The 13,313-nt window shown below is 40.1% G+C and overlaps 1 protein-coding gene across 2 annotated transcripts in view; it reads left to right on the forward strand.

Moving 5' to 3' along the window:
• AOX2 (aldehyde oxidase-like) overlaps positions 1-13,313 on the forward strand; it is a 45,893-nt gene that overhangs the window by 4,771 nt on the left and 27,809 nt on the right. The window contains exons 5-13 of one of the 2 annotated variants that reach the window (XM_031045815.2): positions 1,177-1,303; positions 2,277-2,338; positions 2,781-2,867; positions 4,953-5,033; positions 7,332-7,476; positions 8,729-8,821; positions 10,069-10,220; positions 10,914-11,007; positions 12,010-12,119. In XM_031045815.2, coding sequence (XP_030901675.2) covers positions 1,177-1,303; positions 2,277-2,338; positions 2,781-2,867; positions 4,953-5,033; positions 7,332-7,476; positions 8,729-8,821; positions 10,069-10,220; positions 10,914-11,007; positions 12,010-12,119 — 951 coding nt within the window. 2 annotated transcript variants of the gene reach the window in all.

Consider the following 13,313-nt stretch of genomic DNA (forward strand, 5'->3'; position numbering starts at 1 on the left):
ATCATAGAACGGGTTGGAAAGGACCTTAAGATAATACAGTTCCAACCCCCCTGCCATGGGCAGGGAAGCTTCACACTAGAGCATGTCGCCCAAGGCTCTGTCCAACCTGACCTTGAACACTGCCAGGGATGGAGCATTTACCACTTCTTTGGACAATTGTTCCAGTGCCTCACCACCCTCACAGTAAAGAGCTTCTTCCTTTTATCTAACCTCAGCTTCCCCTGTTCAAGTTTGTACCTATTCCTCCTCCTCCTATCACTACAATCCCCAAGGAAGATTCCCTCTCTGGCATCCTTGTAGGCCCCCTTCAGAGACTGGAAGGCTGCTGTGAGGTCTCCATACAGCCTTCTGTTGTCTAGGCTGAACAGCCCCAGTTTTCTCAGCCTGTCAGCTCATACAGGCAGTACTCCAGTCCCCTGATCATCCTTGTGGTCCTCTTCTGGGCTTGCTCCAACAGTTCCATGTCCTTTTTATGTTGAGGACACCAGAACTGCACACATTTCTCCAAGTGAGGTCTCACAAGAGCAGAGTAGAGGGGCAGGATCACCTCCTTTGACCTGCTGGTCACACTGCTTTTGATGCAGCCCAGGATACGGTTGGCTTTCTGGGCTGCAAGTGCACACTGCTGGCTCATGTTAAATTTCTCATCGACCAACACCCCCAAGTCCTTCTCCACAGGGTTGCTCTGGATCACTTCTCTGCCCAACCTGTAGCTGTGCCTGGGATTGCCCCAACCCAGATGTAAGACCTTGCACTTTGCATTGTTGAACTTCATAAGGTTGGAATTTGATACCTCTCAAGCATGTCAAGGTCCCTCTGGGTGGCATCCCTTCCCTCCAGCTATCAGCCAAACCACACAGCTTGATGTCATCAGCAAACTTGCTGAGGACACACTCATTCCCACTGTCCATGTTGCCAACAAAGATGTTGAACAGGATCGGTTCCAACAGCGGTCCGTGAGGGACATCACTTGTTACTGGTCTCCAGCTGAACACTGAGCCATTGACTGCAACTCTCTGCATGCAGCTATTCATCCAGTTCTTTATCCACTGGGTGGTCTATCCATCACATTTATGTCTCTTTCAATTTAGAGACAACACATACCTGAAGATGACTATTCAGAAAGCCAGTGAAGCCATTTCCTGGATTCAGAGCCTTTTTTCTCTTTTGTTCTAGGAAAGGCTTGCCAAGTGCCATGGTTCCCAATGTGGCTTCTGCACCCCTGGAATGGTGATGTCCATATATGCTTTACTGAGAAATCATGTCAGACCTTCCATGGAGCAGATAATTTCTGCTCTGGATGGTAGGTTTCAGACAATAAATTGTAAAAAGTACAATGGAGGGATAAATGTTTGATTTCCAAGGTCATAAGTATGATTTGACTCAAAGAGCTCTAGATGATGTTCCAGAGAGGTGTTTTGTCATAGCCCTGTTTGTTTAAAGACACCTCAAAATCGTAAAAAGGATGGTTCACACTGAAGACTTCTAATGGGATACACAGTGGCATTTAGCACTGGCTAAGCATTTCTGAAAATTCCTGCGTTTAGAACAGCTTTTCTACAGCAGCAGCCTCAATATAGAGCAAATGAGTACAGTGTTACAATGAATACAGGGGAAAAAAAATAGGTTCTCTTTTGTCTGCAATGTAAATACTCACCTACCAGTAAGATTAAGTCCTTAACACAGGTTTCAACAGTTACAGGGGAAACAGATTACCTGATGTTTTAGCCCACTGAAATACTGACTGTTCTTCAAGCAAGATTTACTACGATAGTTAGGTGACTTCAACTCACTTTCTAGTTACAAGTTTGCTAACACCCCTGTAGCTCCCAAAATAATTGACCTTTCCCACCGCAAGATTTTGACTTAATGAGGGAAATGTTAGAAATTCCAGTAAAGAATTTACTACTGCTATTAACTGTATATGAAAAATGTAATAGTGATGGATAGCAATAGATTTTTGTTTGGATGGTAATATCCAAAGACTGTAGTGGTAGTACTAATCATACTTTTCGTAATTAATTTTTTACATACATTCATGGAAATAATATTATCAAAAATAGCCTTTAAAACAATAAATTTTAATCAGACATTATAATCACTATCAAAGTAATATTTCTTATTTTTACAGATGTGATTTTACCCATTTGAGAGTAGAGACATAGATTTCATCATTTCATATCTACAGGTTTGATGCCAGACCATTCCCAATTATGCCAGTGCTCCCAAACATTGTTCTGGTGTCTTATGGTTGATTATCATATGGTTTGTTTCAGGTAATTTGTGTCGTTGTACAGGATACCGCCCAATTATAGACAGCTGCATGTCTTTTGTTGGGGTAGGTCAATATCTTCAAATGTGTTTCTTATTTTGGGACAGTTGGTGGTATCTGAAAAGGCTGTTCCTCCTTGAAGTACCTACCTGGAATCTAACTTCATTCAGAAATTATTTTTGGTTGAACCTTTGGAAAATCTACCTCTTTAGTTTTTAAATCTGTTGAGCACTTACAGCTGCCACTGGCTTTAGGTTTACATGCACCCTTGTTCCAATTACTTACTTCAGGCACCAGTGAAATAATTTTGATTTCTTTCCATTTACTTTATGGATACTTGGGTACCCAAAGGGAACTAATTCCATGGGGCCCTATGGCTTAAGAGGTCTTCTGAAGCAACTTCAAGTGACTGAACAAATCTGCTTTGGAACAGGAATAATCAAAACTTTTACAAATAGATCACAAAGCTGCCTCATTGTTTTTATAGAGTAGGATATGATTTCTTTAGGAGCCAACATGTTGCCAGCTCAGAGGTACTGGACAGTGCTGCTTGGATAAGGAAGAATGTGTGTGTACATCTTCTACAGAAGGTCAAGTAAGTTACATTGGATTTATTTATTGTTTTTTCATTACATCCAGTTTGCTTTTATAAGATTTGTAGAAAGGGACCATCTTGAACTATGGCAGCAGCTACTTTTGCCCTTGGGCATTTAGTCCAAGCTGAAATCCATGCTTGGTGCTGCAGAAAGTTAGCACATCTGCATCACTGTGTAGTCAGAATGTAGACAGATTTGACCAATTTTCCACTGAGAAAAGTGACATTTTGTCTGAGGTCTCCCATCCGTACTCCATATTTCAGTGACAGGCAGTGACATTTTCCAGTGAGAGTGTGGATCTCAATATTATACGTTTAAGTCTACTTTGTTTTGTGAGAAAGAAAATTGTTGATCAGAGACACCTCTCCTAAAAAAGCTGGTCTTGATGTGAAGTTGAACTCCCTTAACAAAAAGAACTTCTGCAGCCATCAGCATGGCTTATTTGTGTGTGCTTGAGACACCAACTCTGAATTTCTGAAGATGAAAAATACGAAAAGCATTCCTGTGCAATGTCAGTTCTTGTAAAGCGTTTCATAAGCATTACTGTATGTTAGTGTTTCCAAGATCTTCAGGGAAGAAGTCTCTCATTCTTCTGCATTCAACAGTAATTAGTATATATTGGTATTGCTTCAAAATATACTCTACATATGCACATTCTAAAATCACAAGTCACCTCATTTGTGTTTCTTCTGGCAAAGGTTCCACAATTGTATATATAAGGGTACACATAAGGCCTTCAGAAAGGTCCTCTATTCCCTCTCTTTATCTTAGAACTTGTCTTCATCCACAGGCAAGAGGAGGCCATAGTGCCCTAAAATACAACTCCGTCTTGCTTTATGATGAATTGAACTTCTTGGATAAATTTGCTCTGATTGAAAATCTTTTAGAATTCTCTAAAGTAAAATGTCTGTGATGACTGGAGGAAAAATTCTTTGGACAGTGAAAAACCTTAGAGCCCCAAGGAGTGTAATTGGACGTGTGTATATGTTTGTGCATGTGTGTATTGTCTCTGCCCCTTTAAGAGCTGAAAATTGTCAGCCAGCTGCTGCCAAGGTTGTTTGAAGCATGAATCTGGCAGTGCAGCCAGTTATGAAACAGCACTTATATTGGGTGTTCTCTTATTTGGCTTTCACTGGTTTGCATTCCTTGAGGTGGCTTTCTTCCAAGTTAAACAGCTGGTGTCAGATTGTTATGAAGAGCAAGGGAGACACAAAAACTTTAGCCACTTCATCAACAGTCAGTCAGTAGAGTAGGCCATCCAGAACCAGATTTTACAGTTACCATAGCCACGACCTCTGTGCCCAGAGATAGTGACTGTCTGGGGAAGGGGTGAGAGACTTCGCACTAGGATATGTCAATCACTTTTCCTATTCAAAATACTTGAGACCTGTTGCTGTCAGAAAATAAATCAGTGAGGCAGAAAAAGCTAAACAGTGCTGGTAAACATGACACATCTAGATTCTCCCTTCAGGTAAGCCCCTAAGAGCCTAGAAGATGCATAGCTTCACAAAAGGCTATGCAGAAAAAAAAAAGACATCTGTAAACAAGTAGAAAAAACTAATTTTTATAGTGTACTGTCAGCATTCAGCTTTTGCAATGCTTATGAAAGGGTAGAGAGGCTCTCCTTAAGTCCAAGTCTTTCTGACCTGATGGACCTGCTGCATTATTTGTTGTCATGCCAAACTGTCAGAAAGCTCCTTAACAGACACAGTTTATTAAGAGAGCATGACTGTATGATCCACTGCATTTTCCTACAGTAGATATTTCACCCAATGTGGCTGCTATACATTTGTTATGACCAGTTTCAGGAAATACTGCAAGATCTTTCTTGAGGCTTGTTCTACTTCAAGCAAAGGCTTGGGAGTTATTAGTACGATAGTCTTCTGTTTTTAGAATAGTTTGTGAATAGATAGAACTAAACATTAAAAATGAGCATACTGAATTTTTGAATGCAACTCAACATTTAAAGTGTCAAAACTCAATGTCACCTATGGAAAGAATCTCATCTGTTGACAAAGACTTGCCACTTACTCTGAATATATGCATTTTTCCCCCTCCCTCCTCTTCCCCAAATTTCTTTGCAGATTCATTCAGGTCTTTGCAATCCAGAAGAATTCCCATCCATGGATCCAACACAGGAATTTATATTTCCTCCTGAACTCATGGTAGGCCTTACTGACATTTGTTATCGTGCAGGCATGACTGAGTTTCTGCAGATGTTGAAAATTTAATGTTTTTGTTAAGTTGAAATATCTATCAGATAAACAGAAAAGACCAGTTTTAGTGAAACATAATGAGACATTTTAATGTGGATAACCTATATGTTGTCATTACTACAAATAGCTGAAGTTTTCAAAAAAGAAATTGTCTTTCCAGAACCAAAACTATGTTTCCAGACTTCTCCCAAAATAACTCCTTAATTAGAACCATTTTATTTTGAACCAGTTGGCCTTCTTTGTGGAATATAGTATTTTCCTTGAAAGTTCCCAAATGAGCTTCTCCATCTTTTCTGTCTTGTAATTCTCTGTTGGATTCAAGTGACCACAGGACCCATTGTTTCCTTCCACCTGGTACATAGACCCTGGCAACCTGAGACTGGACTTACATGTGGGAAATGCTGAAGGAGGACAAAGGACTTGGGAGAGAAAAGAAGAGGGTTTACTAAAGTAGTCATTGGAGAGTCACAGAAGGACAGATGGAAACTTGAAAGGAGGAGGTGGAAAGTGACCAGGATCTGCAGAGAAAGGCAGGAGAAAAGAGATGTGAAAATAGTAGTGCAGGATTTACCCAGACCAGACTAAGCAGACTGCAAGCAGGCAGGTCCAGGCTGGTTTTTTAATCCACTCATGTTTCAACAGCTTCTTACAAAATTCTTGTTTGCACTCCTCTTGCAAATATTTGTGGGCACTTCTTGCTGCGTGTTGCACAACCACCTACCTCAAAGGGCACAAAAGTTTGTTTGAATTCAGGGAAAGCATGGCATGGTTCTTTGTTTTGTTATTGCATTACAGAATGCTATTTGCTGCTTTATAAACGTTGGTCATAACTTACAGGTTCCTTCTTGAATGCTTGCTTTTCAAGACCAGAACATGCATAGTTGGGCATAAGCTCCTTTATGAAATTGTGAAGTGGAAGGCAGGTTTGTCTTTCTGCTACTTGACCTGCCTTTGAGAGACTCATGGTTTAGGAGTGCAGCTATTATATGGCTGTTTTGCAACTTTTATACTTGCATTGAAAATCTTGGCTGAACTTCTGCTGGTCAGTCAGAAAGAAGGCACTGTCATCTTCTCTACATGTTCAGACTGAGCTACCAGGAGGAGTGAACTTTTCCAGGCTGCACAAGGTTTTTAACATGGCCTTGATTGATTATGCTGTGTTTGTTCAAATCCCATTGGAATCTGTTTAAAGCTATCAATAGATTTAAGCAGGTTTCACATCAGGCTCCATGTTGAGAAATTAAACCTGCCTGGTGATTATGCTTTAAGTGTCTGGGGTACTAAAATAAAGCATGTGAAATGCAGCTGTGAAGATATCTAGGCAGTAATATTTAGTAACAAATTCTTCTCTGGTAGGAAGGATATCTACACCACTAAGATCATGACTGGTTCCACAGACACATAGCTCCTTTTTCATATTTCAGGCATGTCCTTTACCTAAAAGGCCAGTCCATAGTTGCAGCAGTTCTCTGGCTTGTCCACTGGTCTGTTCATTGCATTGTCTGCAAAGACGGGTGTTTCTCAGTGATGGCATTTGCATTTTTTGAAATCATGATTCCACATGGCGCTTGTCAAATATGAAAAGAACATATGTGGTATTCTCGGGGGAAAATAAGGATATGTTTACTTTTGAAAGAGAGGAGATGCCTGAAAAACACTTTGATTAAACAAAAAAGTAAATACTGATCAACTATCCCAAGGACATAGTAATTCTCAAAAGATTAGACCTTGCAGATAAATTGGAAGTAGGTAGTTTAATTTTGAAAAGACATTTTACATACTGCAGAAATTATTTTGGGTTTAGTAAAGTGGATACAAGACACTCAGCAAATGGGGATGCGGTGATCTCCCTGACTAAAGAGAATAGACTTCTTACATTCTGTCACATGTGCAGTGAGATTTTGGCATCCTCATTTCCCACAAAGTTCAGCCATATTGCTTTATTGTTTATGTCATATACAAACGGAGTCTTTCGGGATCATCAGAGCAGGAAAAAGGAAAACGTAAGACTAATTGTCTCCTACCACTCATTTAGTTTGTCTCTTACCAAGTCATTTAGTTCATTCTTATCTCATTTTCTTGAGCAATAAAACAGTTGTGATAAAAGCTCAGAATTGTACAGCACTACAGGCACCTCAGATGAAAAGCCTCATGAATGTCTCACCGTCTATCATGACACAGTGTCCTACTTAGCAATGTGGTGGTTTATATTATTCAAAATTACCAAATCTGTCATTTCCATCGCAGAGAATGGCTCAAGAGCAGCAAAAAACAACTTTGGTTTTCCGTGGCAAGAGAACAACATGGATTTCTCCCCCTAGCCTGAAGGAGCTTCTGGAGCTGAAAGCCAAGTATCCAAACGCACCCCTGGTTGTGGGAAACACCAGTGTGGGTATGGAAGGCTATGGAAGGCTAAAAGGTCTTTTGACACAGGGATTACATTATGCTGTAGGCACATAACCTTGCATTTTATCTTCTGGGGATCCTAAAACGGGTTCGGCATTTGTTTAGTAATACACTCCCATGATGCAGTACTTGGCAAAGTGTCAAAATGTCAAACATGTATAAAAACTTCACTCTCTTTCACATGAACAAAAAGCTCTCTGTTGTCATCAGATCAGCCTCCAAAAGCAGACAGTGCACAATAAAGAGGACTACCATAGAAAGCCTGAGATTTACAAGAGACGTCATGAGATAATCTAGTTACTAGATGTACAAATTACTTTGGGAATAGGTTTTTTAAAAGATTGCACAAGAAGAGAAAGAGGAAGCAAAAAAATTATGTAGCTCTTATGGAAAGATGGAGTGAGTAGCTAGAAACATGGTGAAGCAGCTGTGAAATTGTGTAAATCTCTGAGGCCAGAGGTGAAATATGAATGCAGTGTAGGAAAGGACCAGAAACCAGTTCAGAGGAGAAAGAAGCAAGAGTTAGGAAAGAGAGTATTGGACTTAGGACTTCAGATCAGCCTTTGGCTTGAAAGAAGCAAATGAAGTGGGCCTTGTAAAAGCAGTAAAATGTGATATTCAAGATACTGCACAACAAAAAAACATAAGACTTTGAAACTACTTGGTAGTAGTTACCAGTATGTCGTAGTTTAAACCAAGTCCCCCTACTCCCGGAGAGTTAGGAAGGAGAATCCAAAGAATGTAGCCCCCACGGATTGAGATAAGAACGGTTTAATTGCTAAGGCATAACACAAAACCCCTACTGCCATTTACTACTACAAATAATAATGATACAGCAAACAGCAAGTGAAAAGAATACAACACCCCACCAGCCACCGACCCATAACTCACTCCACCCTGCCCGGCCGAGCACCATGTGCTCCCTCCTCCATTTTTCTCCACCACTCTCTCCCTCCAGCTTTCTCTTTCCCAGTACGCATCCTGGGCATCACGTGCTATGGTATGGAATACCTCATTGACTAGCCTGGGTCAGGTGTCCTGTCTCTCCTTCCTCCTGGACTCCCCTCCTCCACCTGGCTGGAAAAAACCTTGAACAAAAAACACCCTCAAAACATGCTCAAACCATGACACAGTAGTAGTACTGGTAACAGTGGTTTTGAAGTTTCCAGTCTCAGTGTCAAGGAATATGGTTAATTTTAAACAGATCTCTGATTGTACTATCATGCTTTGCCTTTTAGGACTCAAAAAAAATCACCATGATACCTATCATCCAATCATTCTCCATCCTGTTAGGATTCCAGAGATGCATGTTGTGAGTAGCACAAATAACGGTAAGTCTTCAAATTACCTCTGCTGATGGTACAAGCAGTGAGGACTGAACTTGGGTTTTGTATTTTGACACCAGAAGCAGTTAGAACTATTGACTTTCATTCATGTTGAATGTTTTGATTTTTTTTTTCACGAAGCCTTTTAACCAACATGTCAGCTTACCTGTGATTTGGACGTGATGGATGGTGACAAACAATTTATGAAACTCTTCTGCACGAATGTATTTGTTCAAATCTCAAATTTCTGTAGACAGCAAGCATAGGGGAAGGCCCTAAGTCAGTCTTCTCTGTTTTATGTTTTCACCAGTCAACTTTTTCTTACAACCATTGATCTCACAAAGTCCATAGAACATAGATTAGGCTAGAGCTAGTTTTTCAACACAAGATATTCAGGCATAAATTACCAATTAAAAAAAAAGTCACAAGGTCTTCTTTGGAACAACTGATCTGGGTTCTCAGATAACAGAAGTTATCACAGATGCACTGACATCACATGGGCTGTACTGATGACCATTGGTCAAGAATCCAGTCTGGTAGATGCATCAACTCCATGAGTGGAGGCACTACAGCTGTAACAAAAGAACGAATGCAGCATGTTCCCCATGGGAAATCAAGCTGACATTTTGACACGATTTCTCTCCTTATGTTGTCCTGGCTTCATGATTCACAGCAATTGCTGAATTATAAATCCTTTCAAATTATTATGCTAATATCAGTGCAACTCTGCATTTAAGTAGATCCATCAGTAAAAGACTACTCTATAACATGGCCCCTTTGTTCAGAAAAAAGCCCCACTATACAGCACTTGAAGACTTCTCTGCAGGCTTACTTCAGTGTTTACTGAAGTTCATAGCAGTGATTTCTCTGATACTACTGGAAGTGTGATCAAGTGTTTGCAGCTTAGTCTTGGAAGATGCAAACAAGTCAGTCATCCTTCATCTTAGTGAGTAAACTGCTGTCCATTTCTTTGGGGATACACAGCACAGAAAAGGCATGTGCATTGGTGTGTGCAAATATGCAATGTATATTCTTCAGATATGTGTTTATACTAGGAACCATCACTAAATAAGCAAATAAAATTTGCATTTCTTATTGCATGTAATATAAAACACATATTGGTGTTGTTTTTCTTTTTTCATCCTGCTGACAAAATCCGTGCACAAAAGCAAATCTTTAAAGGCCTTATCAGCTATATATTGCATTTATATTGTGGCCCTATGATTTCATTGTTTAAGCTCATTTCATTTCAGGGCTAGTAATAGGAGCTGCCTGCTGCTTGGCCCAGCTCAGAAACATCCTAATGGAGGCAGTCGCAAAACTTCCACAAGAGAAAACAAAAATCTACCAAGCTCTCTTGCAACACCTGAGAACTCTAGCTGGAGAACAGATCAGGAGCATGGCAGTATGTATTCAGCACTGACAATAAATAAACCAACACTACAGACATATATGTGCGAATGTCATTTACATATACATGGAGAAAATCTGTGTGAGGGTGGGATCATGCCTCATAAGGCTAAATAGTAAAAGACATCACAAAATTTGTATGAAATAATTGGGAGTCCTATATTAGTATATCAGGTTCAAATATCCAGAGAACTGTAACCAAAGAAACTCCTGCTATTCATGCTCATTGGCTGAGCAGGGAACTGGAAGACGTGAGCAAAGAAAAGTGGGGTTCTCTTATAAGGTACTGTACACCAGTCATATTTTAGTTTGACTATCAACACATAGCTGTTTACCCATCATATATTAAGCATCTCTGATCTTGTCCCTGATTTTCCTTTAAAATTTCCTTCTCTCAATACCTTGTATTTCTTTCTTCAACTAAGGGAATGGCCATCTCTTTGGGAGGCAGTGGGCAGAAAAGTAAATCTGGTCTCTCTCAACAGAGATGGTATGAGAAAGGACTTTTGAAGGAAAGAGTAAAGTAAATCACATTGAAAAGTACAAAGGTAAAAGTTCCGTTAAGACTGAACAAAACAAATACAAGTTCTTCCAACAGGCTGTTAAGTGAATAAAATAGGATTATGGTACAGATCCCTGTTACATGTAAAAAAGGCAAGCCTAAAAATAACCTTATTTTTTGTTAAAGTCTTTAGGAGGACACATTGTAAGCAGGGGATCAACATGGGACTTGAACCCAATCTTATCAGTTGGCAAATCTGTCCTCAACTTGGCATCAGAAGGTAAGCTTTGGATGCCCTGCCAAATATCTTTGCTAGATGGGCAGAACACTGCAACAGAGAATATGGGTATAGGTAACAATTTTCAAACGAAACACTACTGTGCATCTCCTTGATGAATTAGAATGGTACATGTGGCTGAATAGAGAACATTATCTTGGTATTTGCCTGTCATTCTAACTGTCAAAAAGTGTCTGCCAGCAGGAAACAGTCTTTCTGTTTCACAAGACAAAAGGAAACATCTAGAAATCACATGAAAGCAAGGTGAGCAGGCCTGACAGGTAGAAAAGTCTCCTTTCTGCACTGCCTCTGGTTATATTGCTCAATTTATCAGACAGGGTAGCTTTATCTTGTAACTCCACTACTGTTTGCTTTTATTGCTTATGTCTCATTTTAAGAAAAACTTTGTTTCATTCTCTAGAGTAATGCATCTAGAAACTTCTCACGAAGTCACTGGTACTTCTGTGCACATGTGTGTGCATGTATATACATGGGCATCATGTTTAAATAACACTTCAGTAATCAAGACCAAGCAAGTCCCATCCATGTCACATAGAATCTATGGACACTTTGGAAAAACTCAGCAACAGTTTCTACCATCTTTGAACTGAAGATGTACAGGGCTGAGTCTCCATCTCAGTATAGTGCTTGATAATTTCTTAAAAGCTTATTGTGCTTTAATGATTTAATGATTTAAAAGCTTTTGAGCAGAAACAGAATAACCATATTTGAATTTAAATCACTGTTTTTCTGAATGTTATTGCACTTGTAAGATATACATTTTCTCATATTTTATGTTTGATGTGGATCTTTACCATTCATATAACATACCATAAGATTAGCCTTTCCTCTCAAAGGCTAGATCCTGAATGGAATGGACTGTACTAAGGCCATATTGCCCTTAAGATATTCTTTTGCACAGATTCAATGAAATTTGGATCTGCAATGCAGAAATATTTCCTTTCTGCTCGACATTCAATAACAGACTACAGTTTTCTCCAACAGATGGTGAAAGGCAGATTCTTTTAAATGATCAGTTTCTTGCTGGCTGTGAGAATGCAGACCTAAAGGCCAAGGAGGTCGTTGTTTCTGTTCTCATCCCATACTCACTGAAGGTAAGACCCTGATGTTTCAGAGGTTTCATTCAGATTCCACTGTAGTTACTAGGAATACTTTCATTATTTTCAGAAGGCATTGAAAACGTAGGTTACTACTGCTTTGGAAGTAGTTAAGAAAGTTATGGTATCTCTCCATCACCTCTTCCACTTCTCCTTCTTTGGGTCTCTTACTGTTTTTTCCCTGCTCTTAAATATGCACTTGTGTACCTTCCAGACACAGGAATTTGGGCTGCCTGAATATTTTGAGGAAAAGTGCCATATTGTCACACAGTTTTCAGCAATAACACTCTTTTCTGGCCTCTTCTCCCTAACTAATTAGCAATTTACACCGAAGAGTCCTGATCTGTCCTTGCAACTCCTGGCAAAATAAGGTCCTAATTACTGTGACCAGAGGTGGCAGTATGTGGTTTTAGGGTGCTAGGGGTGGAAGAAAGGGTGTCATTGTTACTGTGTTCTAAGATACCACTCTAGTGGATGTGAGGAAGAGTACGGGGCAAGTCGAGGAAGACCAAGCCACAAGCTAGCGTGTTGAGACTGAAGTCAGTAAGGGAGTGACCACAACAGTCTGCCAACCTTGACATCAGAGCGTCTGCCTACTGCAGTCCCTCATACCCCTAGGTCCCTCAGTCCCCCTAGGTGGCCTCAAGCTGGAAGAGTGCTTCTGTCCATGGCAGCAATGGCAGGTTTCCCATGAAAAATGAGATTCCTATGAGCTCAAAGCCTACAAAAGCATAATCTTGTGTTAGCAGCAGCAACAGTGCTTCTGCTGCCCCGAAACTTTGAGCCTTAGTGGTGATTAGAGAGACAAACAACCTGGAAGAGAAAATTAAGGGGGAATGGGCTAGTTCCCTCCATGAAGTAAAAGAAGAAAGAAATCCCAACCTGCTTTGTCCAGTGACAAATTGTGCCACAGAACAAAGGCTATCACAGAGGGTATTTCAGAGTCTTACCTTTCAGAGAGAGAGAGTTGCATCGAAGAACAGCAGAGGTGGAGACAATAAAATGAACAGAAATGCACTGCTAGCAAACTCAGAAAGTCACTTCGAAGAGCAGGAAGATTATCTGCCAGCCATCTCATGGAATAACATATGAGATTAAGCAGCTTCACCAGATGAAATTAACACTGTTTTGGGAAGAGGCTGTTTCTTCCACTCACTTTTGTCCTGAATCGCCTTTTTGATTAACTGCTGA

The sequence above is a fragment of the Melopsittacus undulatus genome, chromosome 8, assembly GCF_012275295.1.
Source record: "Melopsittacus undulatus isolate bMelUnd1 chromosome 8, bMelUnd1.mat.Z, whole genome shotgun sequence".
NCBI lineage: Eukaryota > Metazoa > Chordata > Aves > Psittaciformes > Psittaculidae > Melopsittacus > Melopsittacus undulatus.